Raw genomic sequence first — 21,637 nt, forward strand, 5'->3', positions numbered from 1 at the left:
ATCAATATTCAAAATAAGCCAAGTATAAATTAAGTTGTTTTGTCAAGGACGTATTGAACATTAACTCATAAGAAAAAATATGTATCTTATCCAAACCAATAACCAGTTCCTTGTAGTTGTTAGGTAACTGAATCACTCTGTATATTTATACACAAAAATTATTTTTGTTTCTCTGTTACAAAATTTGTGAAAGTGAATATGACTTATAAATTATTATCAATAAAATAAATAAATAAAATTTAATTCAAAAGTTTACAATTTGATTGTAATCCCATTTTTAGTAAAGTGAAAATTAAATTTGGTTTTCGCAGCTGGCGACCCTGCGTAACGTCACATTGGTAATAATATGAAGAGAAAGCTGGTACCGGTTATGTTTTAAGTCTAATTTTTTTTCTAACGATTTTGTCCTTAATAAATGACTTTTAGAATTCATAAATGTATGAATTATTATTTAATTGTAATAACCGTGTGGTAAATAGAAAGGATTATTTCATAAATTTCGATTACTGTGTAGGTGCGGCCATGTTGATCTATAAAAGAAAACTTTCTTAATATTTTCTGTTTTGGCATTTTCTTCAGCATAATGCCCAAATGTGATGTCAAAACAAGGTATATCCCTGCAACATTTGCTTGGACATTATTATTAAGTGCAACGACATTATTTTTTTATTTCCCGTAAGTTGATCATATTAAATGTCAATATATTTTTTTACTCATTGTTAATTTTCATTTTAGATGTCAATATTATATTTTCCGTCATCCATGGGTTCCAGCATACCAGGGCGTTATTACGTTTTTCGTTTTAGCAAATTTTACCCTAGCCACTTTCATGGACCCGGGAGTTATACCCAAAGGTAATATATTTTGTTCAGTGAATTGATGTGATAATATGTGAAGTAAATGGTGTTGATTTCAGCTCCACCGGATGAAGATCGTGAAGATGATTTTCGTGCACCTTTATATAAGAATGTTGATATAAATGGTATAACTGTGCGTATGAAGTGGTGTGTTACATGTAAATTTTATAGACCTCCAAGGTGTTCTCATTGTAGTGTGTGTAATCATTGTATTGAGGTATGTTTTTATAAATTCATTTAGTTTTCATTTTGATAATTCGAAAATAATCTAATATAAAATGTATTATTATTATCTATAACTTCTAGTATTTACTGTATTTGATAAACTATTGCTAGTTTGTTGCTGTTTGTTTACTTTAATTTAACTCTTTTTTTCTTAAATTATACAAATAACGATTAAAATTATTTGGTTGAAATGAAATAAGATTTATATCATGATCTTTTGATATTAAAGTTGTAAACCAGTTTTACTTTACAATTAATTTGCAATCAGAATGGAAACCTCGTAATTTGATAAATAATTTTTTTAATAAATAAGACCCAGCGTATACGGCAAACAAAATGAAAATTAGTTAGTGACAAAACAAGTCGATTTGAGCGGAATGTTGTAAAATAAATGTAGTTTGCAATTAGTTTGTGATTATTTTGCAAATTTAATCTCAAAAACAGCTTCATCAATGCGCGCTGAAATTGGATGGAAATTAGTCTTGTTCCAATAGTTTATTTATACTTAATTTATTTTAAATTTGAATCGCAATCATGGGCGCTGGGCTTTAGTTGCGATTTGTGAATCACAATACTCAAGAATAACATCTTAGGCTTGTAACTAAACTTATCATTATATTGATTAGAATTAGTTTAAATGTTATGCTTTCATTGCCAGCTGTTAGGCTTGGGTTAGCTGATATCAGTGCTTTGTCTTTAGAAAAATTTCTACCTAACAGCCCTAATACCTTAGGCATCCATTTAAAATTTTGGATCAAATGAAGATAAATTTAATTTTTTATTCATTTACTAATTAAAAACCAATCTAAATAATAGATTTGCCAGAATTTGAATAAAACTTTTATGCTCTTTTTTTAATGAAGACTTAAATTTAATTAACATTTTTCTTGTATCATTTACCATTATCTAAAATTCAATTAATAACTGGGAGTTGCAACTCGCCAACTAATAACAATAATTACAATTTCGACTACCAGATGGCAATACTTGTACTTATCATTTTTTAAGACCAATAAAAATATTCAAATCAGATAAACCGCCAATTGGCGACAAAAATTTGTACTATTAACAGGAAGTGGACCGCTTTTTCATTAGTTCCAATTTAGACCTGATTACTTCAAAAATCAGGTCTAAATTGGAACCAGATTCAGGATCAATCTTCAAAATCATTTCCAATTATAGAGATAATACCATAGAGCTGCAGTCGCCGCCGAGTTGCATACCAGCTGCTGCCAAACTGCGATTGATCGTAGTAGAGAGATACCAGATAGTCTTCGTCTCTCTCATACGCCTACAATTTCTGTCTCTACCTCTCTCACTGCGGTCAAGAATTCACTTATAGTGTTTCCAAAATCTACATAGCTCTATGGTATTATCTTTATGCATCCAATACATAAATGTCCTATTAATTTTCACCAGATAGCACCACCGTTGGTCACATTGTTTATCTGCCAAAAATACGCAGTCTATACGCATTGATTAGCTGATTTAAATTTTTCCCAATGAAAAGAGTTATAATTACAAAATAAGTTTTTAAGGTTTTCTTTCGTTGAATAAAATGTCTTCTTGTTAGATATCGCTAATAATACGGTTTTAAAATATTTGTACAGAGGTAACTTTCTATGTGCTTGGGGACCAATAAATTAAAATTTTCTATGATAATATGTTTACGAATTTTCGGAAGTCGATTCTAGAATACTTTTCGAATTGAGAGATTATAATATAGTGTTAAAAAAAATGAAATTTTGAATATGATTGAATCGAAAAAATATAATTTATAAATATATATTTTTTTTAATTTTCAGACTTTTGATCACCATTGTCCTTGGGTAAATAATTGTATAGGCCGTCGTAATTATAGATTTTTCTTTTTTTTCCTCATATCGCTTAGTTTACACATGCTCAGTATTTTTGGACTAAGTTTAGTTTACGTTTTACACAACAAAGAACGTTTGTCAGAAGTTGGACCTATAGTATCGTATCCTTTTTACAATAAATCAATTCAGAAAAAAATTTGGATTTACTGAATAATTATTACTAAAGTTTTTGTATAGAATTTATGCATATATTTTAATCCTTAATTTGTTTATCAGTATGGTTTTAATGGGTATTGTGACAGTGTTAGCAATACCAGTATTTGGATTGACAGGATTTCATATGGTACTGGTATCTCGAGGTCGAACTACAAATGAACAAGTTACTGGAAAATTCAAAGGTGGTTACAATCCATTCTCAAGAGGATGTTGGAATAATTGTTGTTATACACAATTCGGACCTCAATATCCAAGGTAATAGAAAATTTATTAATAAGAGTAATTTGATTTGATATCGTAGGCTAAAATGACTCCACCCCCTCTAAAAAAGTTAACCTATTGTTAAATTTATAAAAATTTGTTACAACTTACATTTCCATCTTAGACTAAGGTCTCACCTGGAGATGATAAGGGAAAAAATAAATAATTTTATTTATATTAACTATTATTCAAAAAAATGGATTCACAGAATTCATTTAGGTGGATACTGACTTCCCTCAAACAAAACGCTTATGGTATCATGCCATGCACTTGAGAGACAAAAAAATGTTACGTAGAGCAAATATAGATCCTAAAAATTTTGTACAAAAATTTCGTGACCTAATCAATACTAGGATTCTTACACTGGGACAACCTGATTCTTAAGCATGAGTGTGTTATCTTTTTTTCTTCTTTTCGACCTTCAATCTAAAAAATACATCAATTAATTGAAAGTAAACACTTTTTATGAGATCTATAAATATCATATAATAATCTGAGATGATTTTCAAAAACCAGTCGGCTATCCTATTGTCTTGGCATGAGAATTAGTTTTATAATTATATTAATATTGAGTTTTATACCGAGGTATTAATTTTCGGAAATATTCCAAAATATTCAATTAAATTTTAAAGAAAACGTGTTCTGTCGTCTGTTTCTAATAGGCTTGTTTATTCGGAAAAACTTTCTGATTTAAAATCAATTCCATATTAGTATAAAGTCTAATCCAAGATTATCGATGAAAATTATCCATCCTGTCTATTTTTTTATTCTTTTTATTCTATTTATTAACACAACAATGGCCAGCGATAACGAGAACACATGCATGTTTTTTAAGTAAAACGTCTTTAAATATATTTCAATTCGGTACGATCTTAATGATTTAGAAACAAGTTGCTAATTGAAAATGAAAATTATTCTCGATACATTAAATTCAAAATTTTATTCGATACTAAGATTTCTAAAAACTAATCAATGAAACATTAATATTTGTTATTATTTTAAATTGACAATGGAATAGTTTAATAAAAGCATCACGTGCTGCAAAGAAAGGAGGCTCAACGGCATCAAGTGCTATTGCAACAATAACTAGTGACAACCAGGTAAAAACGTATATGGATAACAGCAATGGGGTTAGAAATGCCAGTTCCAATGCTTACAATAAGGTAAGAAGCTCGCGCTGCATGCATCCGTAGTTATTAAAGACAGTATTTTAGATCCTCCATTAACAAATAAGAAATGGTAACAAAATTAAAATATTTCAAGATATTTATATTCATTATTATTTTATTAGTTTTATCTTTGTCTCATCACGTTTTGTTTTTGCCATTCCTCTACATATAACATAAGAATGGCAGACAAATCCGTGATATTCACCATAATGGCGTATTTAGATACAGCTCATAGGATTAATTTCTAATTAACAAATAATAACGTGCAATGGCGCGAACATGTTAGTTTAGGTGTTGTCCCAAACAACAAGGGAATGACTAATATGGCTGACTAATATGGTGGGATAACAAATTTAACTACAAACACATAATACTATTCTTATAACGAAATAAAAGCTGTCATACCATTGGATTGGTGGAAAAAAAGGATGCATTATAAGTCGTCACAAAGAAGGGGAGATCTATATGGCTGAATAATAGCGGTTGGGATAACACCCTTGAATTTTTAGAAAAATGGGACGACATAAATGAATGAAAATTTCTATTTATTAAAAAAAAATTTAATTTACTGTAATGGCAGTTGATACACACCTGAATGAAAGAGATACTGTAATGAAACAAAAATTGCCCTGCTGTTTAGTGGAAAAGGTGCTATAGCGATCGTTGCTATCGAACAAATTCAATAATAAGAGTCAATAAGTTACAAGATCTTTAATATTATCTATTAATTGCCAAGTTTGCTAAATAATCTAAGCTGGAGTTTTAGTACGCCTGCAAATGATGACTTTGAGAATCATGCCATCTTTCATATAACCGAAATCGGTTCGTTTCAAGAATGTCTTGCATCTTTCAATATATCATCGGTCAAAATATTTTGAACAGCATCCAAGATATCCAAGAAGTTTCTAGACGTAAGTTGGAATTTTAGGCGCAAAAAAGCGTGATCAACAATTTGATCGAAAAGTGGAAGAAATTTTGTTATTTGTTTCGCTTGTTAATCAACTGGAATAACTGAAAAGAATGTTTGAAGATTCGTGGGATGCCTTTAGTAGTTATTTGTTATTAGTATTACATATTTTGTCATATTTAATGACAAATAGCTACTAAAACTACCACCCGAATCGGAATCCCTTTTTCCAGTTCATTAGGAAGTAATTATCATTTTTGGTGTCTAAAATTTCAACCCGCCTCTAGAAATTTATTAGATACCTTGAACGCTGCTCAAAATATTGAGACAAATGATAGCTTGAAAATGCAAGATATTCTTAAAACGATCCGATTTTGGTTTTATGAAAGATGGCATAACCGCATGACTCCCAAAGTCATCATTTGCGGGCAATAAATTATGTGTAAAGTGTTGATTGGCTTCTCTATGGGAGTGTACTACTTAATGCAAGAAGAAATAATTTTTAAATAAAAATTTAAAAAAAATTATTTATTTTTATTCATTTTTAGCGCCGTATACTATTTGAGAAGCATAAAAGTTGAACTGAGGTTACCAGATAATGAAAGAAAATTTATTTAGTTTCTGAATTTTTAAAAGGAAATTTTTTTGAAAAGTAGATAATAATTTAACCCTGTATTTCCCTTTCAGCGAATTTTTTTAATGGAATTATGCCTATGTATCTCATTTTTACTCGTGGAAAAATTCATGTATATAGTTTTTTTTAAACGACGCTTTTCTATATATTCTTCAGACGAACATTTTATTAGTTATTTTACACTTGCACGCTCATTTTAGCTTTCCTCAGCCGTTGAATAATTTAAGTTACACGAATATTTCATACGCTTTTATTTTATTACACTTATCTTGTTAGAAAAACTATTTCAGCTTATAAAAAATTTAAGGAAGAAGACAGACTAATTTTGTTTAGCTATCGATTCGTAGTTTAAAAATCCCAAACAATTTCTCAGTAATTCTAGAATATTTTTGAAGAAGGAAAAACAGTTATAAAGACTCCCATGATCCAATGGATTGAAAGAGTATCGTCAATTTTTGAAAGCACATTTTTAAATTTTTCATTGTAATTAAACATAGATTTTTTTATGTTCGTAATAAATTTCGAACAGTTTTTTGCAGTGGCAGGTATGGATATTTGTAAAAAGAAATCTAAACCGCTCCCATAGGGTACGTAATCTTGTCTCTTCCTGTCAATGAGTTTATTCGATACTCTGTCCTAAAGATTAAACCTTCAATTCCCATGTCCAATCTAATCAAATTTTTCTATTTTTCGTTTACTTAAAAAAGAAAAAAGGAGACCTCCAGGAGATCTCCATTGGCATTAGGTCGAACAAATATTTAGAAACTAAATTCAATGATTATGGGGTAACAACCAAATATGAATTAAAGGCTTAATTTTACTTATTATTATTATTTTTAAATTATACATAGTTTTGAAATGATCCTAAAATTTATTGCTATAAAAGTTCAAGTGTAAAATATTTACAAGGCATAAGATTTCAAAATTTAAAGGTACCTGGGAGAGATTTGTTCTTTAGGTTAGTAAAATGATTGTTATAATTAGATAATAGATCTAAAACGTAGTGTTTTTATTTAGTGATTTAATGTTTTACTTGGCAAATTATGGTTTGTAGCCAGAAAGCAAAGGTTGAGTTCAGATTATTAGTAAATAAATTTTTACATTAACTATAAAAAATTAATTGTTTTTCAATTCAATCTTCGTTTTGTTCCTACCAACTTTAATTGCAAAAACATCCAATATATATGTATATTTAAATGTTAAGCACAAAAAAGGGAAATGAACATTGTACAAAAAATAAAAAAATCACATGCATGTATTTAACTGTTCGGTGGACATTTTTCTTCTTTGGTTTTAACATATATGAAGTGATTTTTTAAGTTATACTCTAGATATTTATATGTAATGCAATTTGCTGTTTTTTATTCGAATAAGACAGTTGTAATAAGAAATCATTTTAATTTCAAACTTAAAACGCAAATAATCTTAAACAAGTGAAAACAAACGATTGACTGAATTAATTGTAGAAATACCATGTATAGACAGTGTTGATAACGCAATCGTTTGTTTTTTTTCCGTTACATAAGTAAAGAAAGACAACCACTCTTAGACAGCTACACACACACATATAACTGATATTATCATATAATATATGTAAAAGTAGACTCGATACCATAACAAAATTGAAAGTTAAATTAAAATTGATTAAAAGACGAAGAAGTTATCAGTATTCAAAGATTATTGATCATCTCTTTCAGGCAAGAGTTTTATATGTAATCTTTATGGTGATACCGTGCAATGACATCACTAATCTATATCTTCCTCTTTGTTCAATTACGAGTTTGAAACCTTCATATTTTGCAGTGAGAATTCTTCTTATCCATTGAAAAGTGTTCATGGCTATTTTTTATTAAATTAATTTTAATCAATTTTTTCCATGAACGATTTTTTTGTAATTAAATTATCTTTCTTCTGATACCAATTTCGATTGGTTAACAGATCGGTGTAGTTACCTATATTGACTTACCTGTTCATACGGTTTGAACAAATCTACACCAATCTGTTAACCAATCGAAATTTGTATCAGAAGAAAAATAATTTAATTACGAAAATAATGATATAAACTTGCATGCAAAAAACTATTCATGGAAAAACTGATTAAAATTAATTTAATTAAAAATAGCCACATGAACACTATTCGATAGACAAGCTATCATAGGGTTTTCATAAATCGATAAAATTTCATAAAAAATATGTCTCATCTGGTTATCAGATGGGTGAAGTTCGACCTTTTACCGTCTTCTGTATTATCACTAATATAAATATCAAAACACAATTGCATTACATATAAATTTGAATGATGAATCTTAAAATAACAAATTGTATGTATAATAAATATAATGTACTCTTGCGAATGTGGCTTAATCATGCTTTCACGTAAATTGCTTTCTCTTACCCCATTGTTATTACTGCTTTTTAAATTAGGTTTTAAGTAATATTGAAAAGAAAATTTTTACATTTGTATTTTAATTTACATATTAGAAGGCACGTTGTGGTGGGTGGTGTTTGTCTTATTGCGAAGAAGGAGGTGATAACGATAGTCATGAAAGTTATGATTCTATTAGTGAATCTGAAGTTGAACAAAAAAATACAATTGCAACAAATAGTGTTGATGAAACTCAACAATGTATCATTAATTGATTTGTGTTGTTAATATTTTTTAATATTTTGGTTATCATATTATAAAATGGTAACATTTGTCATGAGAACATTTTTGTTGATGGCTTTTGAAAGCGGCGATGATACGAAAGTTTGTACTATGTTCATATTTTTATAATCGTCAATTAAACAGAGGCGTCATGTAGTCCGTGGGACAGTACCCTTTTTGTTAAATAATTAAATGATACATATTTGAAACTTCGCGAGTTGCTTCCTTTTGGCGAATTTATCAAACTTTCTCTCTACGATTTTTTTTCGGAAGTGTTGCACTTTTAAATGAGCATAATAACGTTATATTTAAGGTATCGGTTTGGAAAAACGCAGTTGGGATATTGTCGGACACTATGACCACGTGATAACTCTAATAATTATTAAACAATAAAATATTTTGTCCGGCAAAAATACTGCACTGATATGAATATCTACCACTTCAAACATTTTAATATTTTTGTTTTTCAATACATACATGTTTCATTTTTGCTGATAATAATAATTATTAATGTTACCAAGTGGTCATAGTGCCCGACAAATTCCCTGCCTTATAACGCTCATTTGAAAACGCAGCACTTTTGAAAAAAATCGTAGAGAGAAAGTTTGGTAGATTCGCCAAAAGGAAAACACTCACGAAATTAATTTGTTTCTTTTCTTCTTGTATTTGGAATTGAATTTGTGAACGAGAGTGTTTTGTTTGATAAAAAAAACTCGGTCTTTCGGCCTTGTTAGATATCCTATAAACGCACAATATACATATCAGTACAAACACTACTCTAAAAACACATTTTGTTACATATTGTTAATTTCTAAATTACCTATTTGAAATAAGGAATCCCTTGAAAAAAGAGAAAAATCAAGTAATTTTACTTTCGTAATCAAGTTGTAAAATAATTTGTACAATTTTTTTTTTCTATTCTTATTATTATATTTCAAAAAATGATACGTGATTTTAATACCTTGAGAGATATTTAGTAGTATTGTAATTTTCCATGTTAGTTATTTTGTAAAATTTTCCTTCCAATTTCTTTGAAAAAAATTTAAAAGTAATAATTTGGTTAGGGAATTTTTAAATTATTCAACTAGAAAACTTGAAAAAGTCAGGGAAATTGATTTTGGAAAGAGTGGAAACCATGTGTCTATGTCTATGGAATAACTAGTCCAATAAAAGAATATTTGAACAATATTTTTGTAAATTACTATGGTTTCTTAATATATCTATTTATTCAACGCCTGCTGAAACCTAGTTTAAACCTGTTATCGCAGTTCTTTTTTAAGCTACTGGTTGTTGCATTGAAAAGTGATTTTCTTAATAGTATGACCAAATATTTCTTATTTTTTTGACAAACATCAAAATATACATCATCATTGTCGAGAAACAGAGATTGGTAAAAATGTTTTACCTTTTCAAATGCATCGATGGCACGGTATAGCTGTTATCACAAATTATTTTGTATTTCAAATTTATTTGGCAGCGATTATTCGTTTTTTTTAATTTAATTTAATAATTTATAACATTAGTTTTAAACAAATATTAAAAGTTTGGAAATTATTATAATTTTATGTCACTTAAAATTAACTTTCAAAGTTTTGAAATGTAATGACAAATCTAATATTGAAAGCAGGAAACATTTGTTTTCAATATCATAAATAAAGCTAAATGAATCTATGCATCACACCATAATTTCATTAAAATAATTCTTTTTCAGTTATCACCAGGGCGTGATTGTCCATCAGATCTTGATACTGATATGGAACCTGGTGCTTCACAATCTGCAGATTGTGAACCAACGCCACCTCCATTACAACGACATGGGAGCAAAAGCAATTTTCTCATGAGTAGTTCAACTGGTCCAAATTCTGGTGGCAACAATACACAACAGAATGTAAATGTTTGTCAACCAGGGAACACCGAATCACCTCCACGGCATCCACTTGGTCCTAGAGGACCATATCGCCCTTCACCAACGATGCAACAGCGTGTGAAAAATCTTGGTGTTGCTACGCCATTAGCAATGTCTAGTCCAGTACGAAGGTAATTAGATTTATTTAAATCAATGTATACGTCGTCGATAACGCCTGCATATATACTAGTCGCCATAATCCATAGTAGCTTCATATGTAGAATGATGGAGTGAATTTGCCCGTTATTTTTTTCATTTTAAGTAGCTGAGAGTCTCTGTATTGTAAGTACAAGTGATGCGTCCTGCATTTTACTCATTAACACATTCTTCTTTATCACATTCAAAATATTTTTATAGCAAAAAGCTAATTTTATTCACTGAACTATGCCGGGGACAAGAAAATTTATGAATGGCCTTTGATATTGAACACTTATGTTTGTTTACTAAATTTTGTATACAAATTTTAAACTTCAAAGTCTCGGTTATAATTGATGTTTTTTATGATACAATAACGTTTACTTTTCAATCCGTGCTCGAGTTTTATTTCAGGGAGTTACCATAGTAACGACATTGAAAATTTAATATTACTTTCTAACAAATTTAAATAAGTAGTTATGTTAATTTACATTTAAAAAATATTATTTATGCAATTTCGTCTCTTATTTTCACAAATACTAATGCAACAAGTTCAATTAATTGTTATTTTTCAATAATTTTAATTTGATATTTCTATATCATTACCATTTACATTTAAACAATTGAAAATTAGTCATAACAGCGTCCTTTAACGCCAAAATTATCCACTGGTAGCGCTGGCGACGATCTTATTCTTCTTATCATGACTACGCACAGATTTAATAAAGACAAAGTTGGTATTATTTGTCATATAATAGACCTTTTCATTTAAAAAAGTGATTGGCCCTTGCCTTTCGGACAGTTTATTAAAATAATAATGTGATAAAATGAATAACAAATATAACAAACAATAATGAAAATGTCTTTTAAGATCTTTGTTATTACAAAAACTCGTCGAAGTGTGTATTGTTTCGATGTTTGCGAGTCCCTGGCATGTGTTTAACGTGCACAAACTTTAATAAGTGCCGATATACAGCATATTTTTCATAAAATAAAATTTATAATTTTTCATATAACAGTAGTTGCCTGTAGGCGACTAGATATTTTATTTTTACATCGTGGACCGTAATCTTTAATAATTTGCGTAATATATTATAGGGCTTTTCATTTAAAAAATGATTTTTTTTGGTTTCGGACAGATGCCAATCAAATAAAGACATATCACATATTTCTATCTGTGTCAAAAAGCCCTGTTTGATAAAGGTAAAATATATTTGATTTTCTTAAATTGAATAATTTTATCGCCGTCCGAAACAAAAGCAAATCGATGAAAAAACCTATTATATTTAAGAAGTTCTATTCGCAACTCCAAGAAATCATAGATAGCACTGTAATGGCGATTGAAGACTTTATAAACATTTATCTCAATGTTATAAACAAACAAAAAATCATATAACATATAATCTAATATCATTCACAACTCTAGGTCGTAAGTCAATTAGTAGAAGTTTTCATACCGCCATTACAATCTATGGGTTGTTGGAATCGTAAATAGAATTATAAGAAAGCCATAATATTTTATTATTTTAATAATTTTTTATCAAACATTCCTTATCAGTTCCAAAGTTTTCATACATATTTCGTCATGTTAATATTTTTTGACACGTCATCTATAGTTTATGCAAGTTTCATTTTGTTGTTTACAATTTATTATTGAATATTTATCGTTGAAAATTCCACCGTTTTCAAGATATTTTATTATTTATGGGGAATAGTCACAGTACACTTTCTACAACAATAATAGGGGCTCATCTTAATTTTTGGATTGGAAATTACAAGGTTAAATTTATTATAGATTGGGTACTATACTGCGAAGCTTAATCCCTTCCCCCTAAGTATGTATACAATATTGCGAGCTCTGATCTCAGATTGAAATTTTGCTAAAGACCTCTTCTGTGGAAGCAGAGTTGGATTAAATGTTTTTCTACCATAACGCAATTTTATTCATAATTATAGTGATTTTTAATACATTACGAAATATACCATCATATTATGTAAAATAAGAGTTTTTTTAACTTGTTAATTTTATAAGTAGGCCTCTAGAGTAGGTCAAATGTTCTTGCCGTGTTCTCTAAAAAATCGGCGTTAAAATCTCGATAAAATATTTTAATATTTTATAGTAACTTATAATGTGTTTCGAAATGTACGGAAATATAACAATGTAATATAAAAAATTTAAGACAATAATTATATTGTCACTGAAAGTTTTACATACAAATCTTTTAATTTAATTTTCTTTCGAACAAAAATTTTTTGCTTGAGTTGCAAAGCCCTCTAGTTAGATGGATGAGTAAAGGCTAGTATTGCTTTAAAGTAAAATCCATTTTTGATTGTACATGGTCCATTGTAGTTTTGAATTATGCATTTCATTGACAAGATAATGTACCAGCAAGATAGTTAGTTGAGTTATAGTGCACTGAAAAGTTATTATATGAAATATGCTGTATTAAGCCTTATATGAACCTGGTATAAAGCACTTGATAGCACCTGGAAATACAAAAGATAAAATACTCTAATAAGTTTGTATTATAATATTTAAAAGTTGCATGCAACTTAATTTATCTATTGACAATTAAAGCGATTTAGAGTAAAATTTGAAATGAATTGTGTTAAAGAAGATCGAACTCAATGAGTGATGTTGTTCAACATCAACATACATAGTTGTGATTGGTCTGGTTCTTGGTTCTGATCGTTTGTTGGTTTTGGTTTATCACTCAGTCTCACATGTATTTTCATTTGTAGAATTGACCATATGTTTATAATATTCATTTATAAAATGAGCATACTGTAAATTGACTCTATTGTATAGGTGGAGGTAATACGTTCTCCAACATCACAATACGGCAAACAATCAGTTGGTAAAATTGTTTTTTTGTTTTTGTAGAGCTGCTATTGCTTAATTAGTGAAACCACTGCTCTTTGGCAAATTCTTTTTTATTTCAAACATACATTATTGAATCAAGTGTTTTATTAATATAATCTTAAAAATTTTTATGTGCAGATCAAATCCAGGTACGCCGACTCAACCTCGGCGTCCTGACTTCATAAGTGTTCAGCAACCGTCGAACAGCACACCGCAATATTATGATTTTAATTCGCAAATGCGTTCAGGGCCCAATCATCAGGGAGGTTACGGAGGTAGTCCCCAAAGACGTTTTCTATCTGAAGGTGAATTAGTACGTCAAGGTGCAGAATTATCTTATGCTCGTACGAATAACACAGTGGATAATATTCGTGAATTAGCAGGATCTCCACAACGTGGTATCTACATGTGGAAAGATACTTCACCAGGCACATATCAACAAGGGATTGTACCAACACATCAACAACCGCCACATATATCTGTCAAAAATCAAAATCCTCAACAATATTATTGTTCAAATCCGACATCACCGACTACGCAACAAATGACGTATCAACAAACACGACCTAATATGCCATATCATCCAGCATTACGGGGTGGTGTTGCTGTATTTCCCCCAGCACCAACTCAACAAAGTCCACAACAAGCACGACGAAAACCTCAAACACATACGACGGAATCACCTGATCTACCAGCTAATGCAGCTGACCGAAGAAGACGCCCGATGTCATTTGTGCGTGCATTAGAAGTATCAAATTCAATGGAATTATCGCGAACTTCACATCAAACAGGTGGTTCACCACCAACGCCCGATCGTACTAGTGTCTATGATATGAACTACGAAATATCCGTATAGCAAAAGCATTATCAGTAAATAGTGCTGATTGTTTTTCCCCTTAAAACGTGCCTCTGATTTCATATAATTCATGCACATTCAACCTGCCAAATATTAAACGAATTGTTGCACATTCCTTGCAATAGACAATAAGATTGTGTAATAACTATTTTTATTTTACCGGTTATCAAAATATTATTTATCTGATTTCATATGGGCCATATTAAATCATTATTCAACAAAATCATAATGAGTGCGAATCTTAAATTATCAAATCAAATGGCAACTTTTTTAATTATTATTTAAAGTCTAGTACAGCCTAAAAATTGCCTGTCTTGAAAAATATATATTTCTATCATGCTAAATCCACATACTTTCGAAATTGATTTTTTTTGTAGATTGATACATTTTTTTTGATCGGTATTGTATAAGTTGAAATAGTTAAGCCTGTGAGCACGAAAAAATTTTAGAAAAGCGATTCGTTTTTAAAGTCTGCGTCTTTTATCTAAATAATTCCTCAAATAACAAGGATACAACAATACCGAATACAATTAAAAAGACTGTGTCATATTTGCAACTACACTTTTCAGTTTTTTCATGTACTTCAACTATTTTCATGTACCTTTATAATCAGATTTATGGTTCTCGCAGTCATGATGAATATATAATGCCAATAAATGAAAGAAAACAGAAAATTTTGCATAATTCTTGATCACTCAAGACAATCGTAGTTGTTGTATGCTCTCCCCAATAATTTTCATAACATTTATAATAGCGTATCCCATTCAGATTTTAGTACGATAGCTTAACGCTCGCTCGTGGAAAGTTTTTAATATACAAAATAGAATAAGAGCTGGATAATTTTAGGTGCTGGAAGATATTCAAGAGATTTAATTGTCATGTTTCTAAGTATCATAAATGATACAGTCTTGTTATTTGAGTGCTATTTATGTCAATTTTCAACTAAATTTGCAGATATATAAAATATTTTATTTTTAACAAATACCGCGTTCCTACGACAAAACGATTTAATACAACTGTATTTTAAAATCATTAGTTTTTTTTTACGTTACATACTCAAGGAATATTTTCGCAGCAAAAATCAACTGTCGTTATTATATTTAATAATATATGTTTAATAAAAATTTATCGCGCAAATAGTTAAATTGTTCGTCGCCGTCGTAGGAGGTATCAAAATCAGTTCTATAGTTTGAAAAATTTGTTTATTTAATTTATTTATTGCTTTGAAGTGTATAGCGGGGTTTAAAATGGAGAGAAAGAGAAAATCGAGATTTTAGTTTTATTTTTAAAAGATGAATTTGTACAGCTGTTTTTGTAAAGATACTTTTATAGTCATGTAAATTACTAGCATTCATAACATTGAAAAATTTAGCTTGATGCAGATAAATATTCTTTACGACAAGTAACTTTTAGGCGTTCTTTGACTCATATTATATATATTATTTTTTGAATTTTGAATTAATTTTATAATTAATCCTGTCGTTGTTTTTATTTTTTTTTTTTTAAATCAATAATGGGTTAGCTTTAACAACAAAAAACTTAAGCTAATCACAAGACATAGTTACTTAATAATTTGTTAATTGTTGTTTATTTCTAATTATTTTTATTTATTGATACAATTTCAGTGTCTTCCGTTTTTTAAAAATAGATAACGACGAGCCTCCAATTTTTTTACATACTATTTATTAAAAACAAAACAAAGAAAACAAAGAGTTGAGACATTTTTTAAAAAGAAAATTTCAATATAATAAGGATTATTTTATATAATAATTGACGATATTCATTTTTTTTTTGAAATTTTATCGTTAGTATTTAGAATTGTGAAGAAGATATATCGGTGAACAGTGATGACAAAAAAAAATCAGTGTGATTTATAAGTGTGCACCTAATAATTGTGTGAGAGCTAGTCTAGCTAATCGTTTAGATTGATCACATTCAGTTAAGAGATTTAAATTTTATAAACAAAAAAAAATGTAATTAACATGAATATATTATATATAGTTTTTATTTATATTAACAGTTCTTGAGTGGTATTGTAAATGTAATATATTATGCATTAATTCATATGAATATTTATAATATTCATTTATTATTATTATTTATAATTTATTCATTTTGTTCTGATTCACCAGAAACTCATCATAAAAATGGGATCTTTCGAATTGAGCGCTATTTTTAATTGAATGATTAAATAAGAGGGACAAAAAGTATATGTATACGTAAGATTATGTGCGACCATTCTCTTCATCGTCCTTCGAGATCGGCATTCATCCTGAAAAAATGTCACTAACTATATGACTCTTGACCCTCTCATCAGACAATTTTGTTTTCTAGGTTCGTATCGATAAATATAAGAAATTTTTTTAAAAACAAAAATTTGATCGATTCTCCATTTATATATAAAAACAAAACTAAAATGAAGCTGATAATGGTGCACAGATTAATATTCTTTTTTTTCTTCATAAAATAATTGTTAAAGATTAATTTTATGGTGAGGGACAAGCCTGCAAGGAAAAATTTTTCAGTCATTTAATTCAGCCAGAATTGATTCACGTAACCATAACTATCCAAAAATACAAATTCAGTAGCAGCTATGTCATTTTATTTCCATGGTACGTATGGTTTCGGTGCTGTGATCGACAATTTCAATTTTAAATCCAGACTAAAGTTGTTTTAAATAGCAATATTCTTAACGATTCAATTTTCGGCGTATTGTCTCTTTTTTAGATGCAAATGAATATTTTACAATTTTATTTATTTCATTAAGAGTAATGATAATTTTTGTTAAAAACTGGTTCACTTTTTGTATAACGCTAGTTTAGTTTTTCCTAATTATTGTCATTCTACTTTCTACAGAAATACAATTTAATATATCGACGCTGCTTGTTCGAAGACTAGCGTAGTTCGAATAGCTTTTGGAAGACGGTTACAACTAATTTATCACAAAGATTTAATACTCATAATTTTTATGAGACAATTTTAATGGATCTATAAGAATAACTCTTCAGATCCATTTTAAAGAAAAGCTTTACACAGAAGCTGTGTGGTTTGAAGAGAAACACCAATTGGTGACTTGATCTTAAACCTGAAAAGAAATAAAAACGATACTATTTAAGTTGAAATGACCCAAATAAATTTAATCAATTTTTACGCATCAATAACTCAAGAAATAAGTATCCGATTGTAATGAAATTTGTTATCCACAATCTAAATATAATAATAAACGATAAGGCGTTTAGTGTTTTGGGATATATGCCCATTAGTATACATCGTATAATAGTGGGCATATATTACATTACTAGTTGTATTACGTTGAGTTCACATCAAAGCAATGAGTAAAAAGCAAACTGTCCAATGATGAAGGTTATAAATAATTATTAAAAATTTATGGTTGAATCATAATTTTATTTAAAAAAAAAAAAAACAAAACAAAATTGAAGCTCAAGTGACACTATTAATCAACCCTAAGCAATATTTAATATATTAAATATGCTCATCACAGCTCTGAACATCTACACAGTGATCTCGAGAACGAAACTTGAAATATAATTGTAAGATCGAGCGAGTTCCATTGAACAAATCTGTTAATATTCACGTATGTTGCTTTGGTATGAATTACCCTTTTACTCTTTGTGATTATGCAAAATGTTAGCTTACGTGATAAACTGTGAGTTTTGCTAGACTACGTGAAAGGGTTTTTATTTATATTAAGATCCTTGTATGATAACCTGAGTTATTTATGTGTGTTCTATACTTAGTAAGACACGTAAATATTTTTATGTCGATAATAAAAGCAGTTTTATCTCACACATAACAGTTATTAGTTTCAAATTAAAAAAGTTTATTACATAAGTTGTTATTTTGCTTTTTAGCTCTGGCAAGTCATTTCAGGTAGCTGTACTTTTCTACTCAATACATAAAAAAATTAGGCACACTCATGGTACAATTTTTTGGAGGTATTGACAAAATGTCCAGTGAGTTTTGAAAAAATTATAGTTTTAAGTTTATATTTCAAACGGAATTAATTCCGTTTTTTTTATTCTGTTAAAATTCTCTTTTTAACGACGTAACATTGGTTCATTTTTATCCAACATCGAATTAAAAAATGACGCTCAATTAGAAAGATTCTATATATTTTTCCGTAATCCTAACAGTCCTTGTTCCACTCACAAATTTTAATTTTCTTTTTATTTCGAAATATAACCTTTTAAAATTCGGTTGATTGCTACTACGTATAATTTTACGTTACAAATATTTGTGAAAAATAAAATTTTCTCTTACAAGTGTTATTCATGTATATATCATTAAAAAAAATTAATACACAATAATAATTACATATTCTGTAAGTATATTTATTAAATTTTTCCTCTTCATTTGTGAAATCTTGGAAATGATAACAAAAATTAATTTAGTAATGGAGATCATATGGAAATTATCACACTATACTTCCTCAAGAAATAATAATAGTAAACTAATTCGATATCAAATAAAATGTTTAAAGAAGTCAAAGAAGGTTATTGCGACTACCTAAAGGACTTTTGCAACATTCACTTTCTAGTTGTACTCTGTCACTCTTTGTTGTGGTACATTAAGGTTGCATAGAAATAGATGAGAAGTATCTAGTAGATTTTATAAAATTTGAAAAACCTACTTAAAACTTAAGTGAAAACTTAAAACTTTGGAATGTGTTCATGGCCTGACCTTCGACCTTTGGCCTGGCCTTCGATCTTTGGCCTGACTTTCGGCCTTTCGCCTGACCTTTGTGGAGTTCGCTGTGCTCACACGTAGCTCTATTAAATACCTATTCACAATACCTGAATAATAATAAATAATATCTCAGTATGATTAAAATAAAAGTTCCTACTACGAAAATAACTTAATTTAAGAACCTAAATAAATTAGTATTCAACCACTTTTATTGGCCAAAATAAACAAAACGTCTACAACTTTTTACATTTAATTCAACTTATCGTTTGCATTGTAACGATACACTATTATTATTATTATATATTAACTAGCGGCCCCGACGGACGTTGTCCCGTAAAAACGTAACTCCAATTCATGAATACCTATACTACGTTTAGCCTGTCCGCTAAACCCATCCCGCTAAACCCCAATTTAACTCCTATTTATTGGAGTGGCCTGACCTTCGACCTTTGGCCTGACCTTTGATAGTAGAGCTCGCTGCGCTCGCATATGGCTCTAATAAATGCCTATTGACAATACCTGAATACTATTAAAAATACATAGTACACATAGTATACATAATAGGTTGGCTGATAAGTCCCCGGTCTGACACATAGATGGCGTCGCTAGTATTAAATGCATATTATTTTTATATAGTACCAACCTTCAAATGATTCGTGTCAAAATTTGACGTCTGTAAGTCAATTAGTTTGTGAGATAGAGCGTCTTTTGTGAAGCAACTTTTGTTATTGTGAAAAAAATGGAAAAAAAGGAATTTCGTGTTTTGATAAAATACTGTTTTCTGAAGGGAAAAAATACAGAGTCCGGAAACTCATTATCAAGCCAAGTTTTTGCTTCCACTGTATTTTTTCCCTTCAGAAAACAGTATTTTATCAAAACACGAAATTCCTTTTTTTCCATTTTTTTCACAATAACAAAAGTTGCTTCACAAAAGACGCTCTATCTCACAAACTAATTGACTTACAGACGTCAAATTTTGACACGAATCATTTGAAGGTTGGTACTATATAAAAATAATATGCATTTAATACTAGCGACGCCATCTATGTGTCAGACCGGGGACTTATCAGCCAACCTGTTAATGTGATATGATTTATATGCGCTCCCACCATTTAATGAAATTTCATTTTTTTGGTACGGAGCCCTCAAAAACAGTTGTACTGGACCAAATTGTAAATCTAAACCATTCTCGAATCTCCACGAACACACACAAAAAATTTCATCAAAATCGGTCCAGCCGTCTAGGAGGAGTTCAATTACATACACACGCACACAAGAAATATATATATTAAGATATAATTATTTTGTATGGAGCATATATATACTTGCATCCCCTATTTCAACCGTTTACAACCGTTTTTTCGCATTAAAAAGTTCAGACTATCTCTGTACCAACTTTCATTTAAATCGGTTGAGTAGTCTAGGCTTGATAGCGTAACAGGCAGGCAGGCAGAGAGACAGACAGAGTTATTTTCGCATTTATAATATTAGTAATGATTTCTGATCAAGTATTTGAATCAGTTCAGTTTTGTTTTTTTTATTGATTTGATTAATAATATCCATTTAGTATTTGAATCAGTTCAGTTTTGTTATTTTATTGATTTGATAATAAGTATCCATTTTCCTTAAATATAGATAAGATGACCTAAACTTGGATATTTTTTTAATGCGAAAAGTGATTTTAATTTTATTAAGAAAAAATTTGCTTAGTTATCGCGGTCCCTGTCCGTGAAACGTCGGGCATGGTGTACTTTGATGCTGACTCTTGACGCTAAGTTCGAGTGTCAAATTAAGTCACGTTGTCAGTATACATAGCTGTGCCGCCTGGAAAAAAACTCAGCAGCGTCATATCGGTTTTATTTTCAGGATTGATTGACAAAATTTCATTTTCGTTTATACCTCTGTATAACTATTTTATTGCATAACAAAAAATAAAATTATTTTTATTTATTTTTTATTAAGGAGTAATGGCATCTGAAAAAGACTTACTCGTAATTGACGAATGCAATAAGAATATATATTTAAGAATATATATACACGCACTGGCCAGTATATTTCGGAACGATACACCAGTATTGCGTCGGTTTATGAGTCATCAGCACTGGTCAGTGGTGAATATAACGGAACACGCCCTTAATATTGCGAAAATGAATTTAAGTTATATATTGAGCATGTTTGTGTGACCCTTTTTTTGTTATTTTTCAGTATCAAATCTCAAAAAAAAAATTACTCAGTATTATACAAATTTTGTTTTAAATCTACCACCATGTATCTCGAAAAGCGCTTTTTTACCTATATTTTTGTGCTAAAAATGTTTTTATTGTCTCTCTGGTCTCTGCTTAGACTGCACTTGCACGAATCCTAATGAATAATTGTAGTTTTATTTGAACGCACCCTGAGCGAAAGACGAGTTTTTGACGATGGAGGTATATTTTGA

At 29.4% G+C, this 21,637-nt stretch overlaps 1 protein-coding gene across 4 annotated transcripts; it reads left to right on the top strand.

Moving 5' to 3' along the window:
* The first annotated feature begins 194 nt into the window (after positions 1-194).
* On the top strand, positions 195-15,959 carry LOC123294042 (palmitoyltransferase ZDHHC8B). Of its 4 annotated transcripts, none has more exons than XM_044875111.1 (9): positions 195-510; positions 580-675; positions 736-854; positions 917-1,074; positions 2,888-3,060; positions 3,176-3,370; positions 4,395-4,539; positions 10,445-10,770; positions 13,776-15,959. In XM_044875111.1, the coding sequence occupies exons 2-9, from the start codon at positions 584-586 to the stop codon at positions 14,491-14,493; spliced, it is 1,926 nt and encodes a 641-aa protein (XP_044731046.1). In that variant the 5' UTR covers positions 195-510; positions 580-583; the 3' UTR covers positions 14,494-15,959. The 4 variants fall into 4 exon arrangements, with proteins under 4 accessions (XP_044731046.1, XP_044731045.1, XP_044731044.1 ...); XM_044875110.1 differs by having other exon boundaries at positions 195-457; positions 515-675; XM_044875109.1 differs by having other exon boundaries at positions 195-437; positions 515-675.
* Positions 15,960-21,637: the final 5,678 nt, after the last annotated feature.

Source organism: Chrysoperla carnea, chromosome 2 (assembly GCF_905475395.1).
Source record: "Chrysoperla carnea chromosome 2, inChrCarn1.1, whole genome shotgun sequence".
Taxonomy (NCBI): Eukaryota; Metazoa; Arthropoda; class Insecta; order Neuroptera; family Chrysopidae; genus Chrysoperla; species Chrysoperla carnea.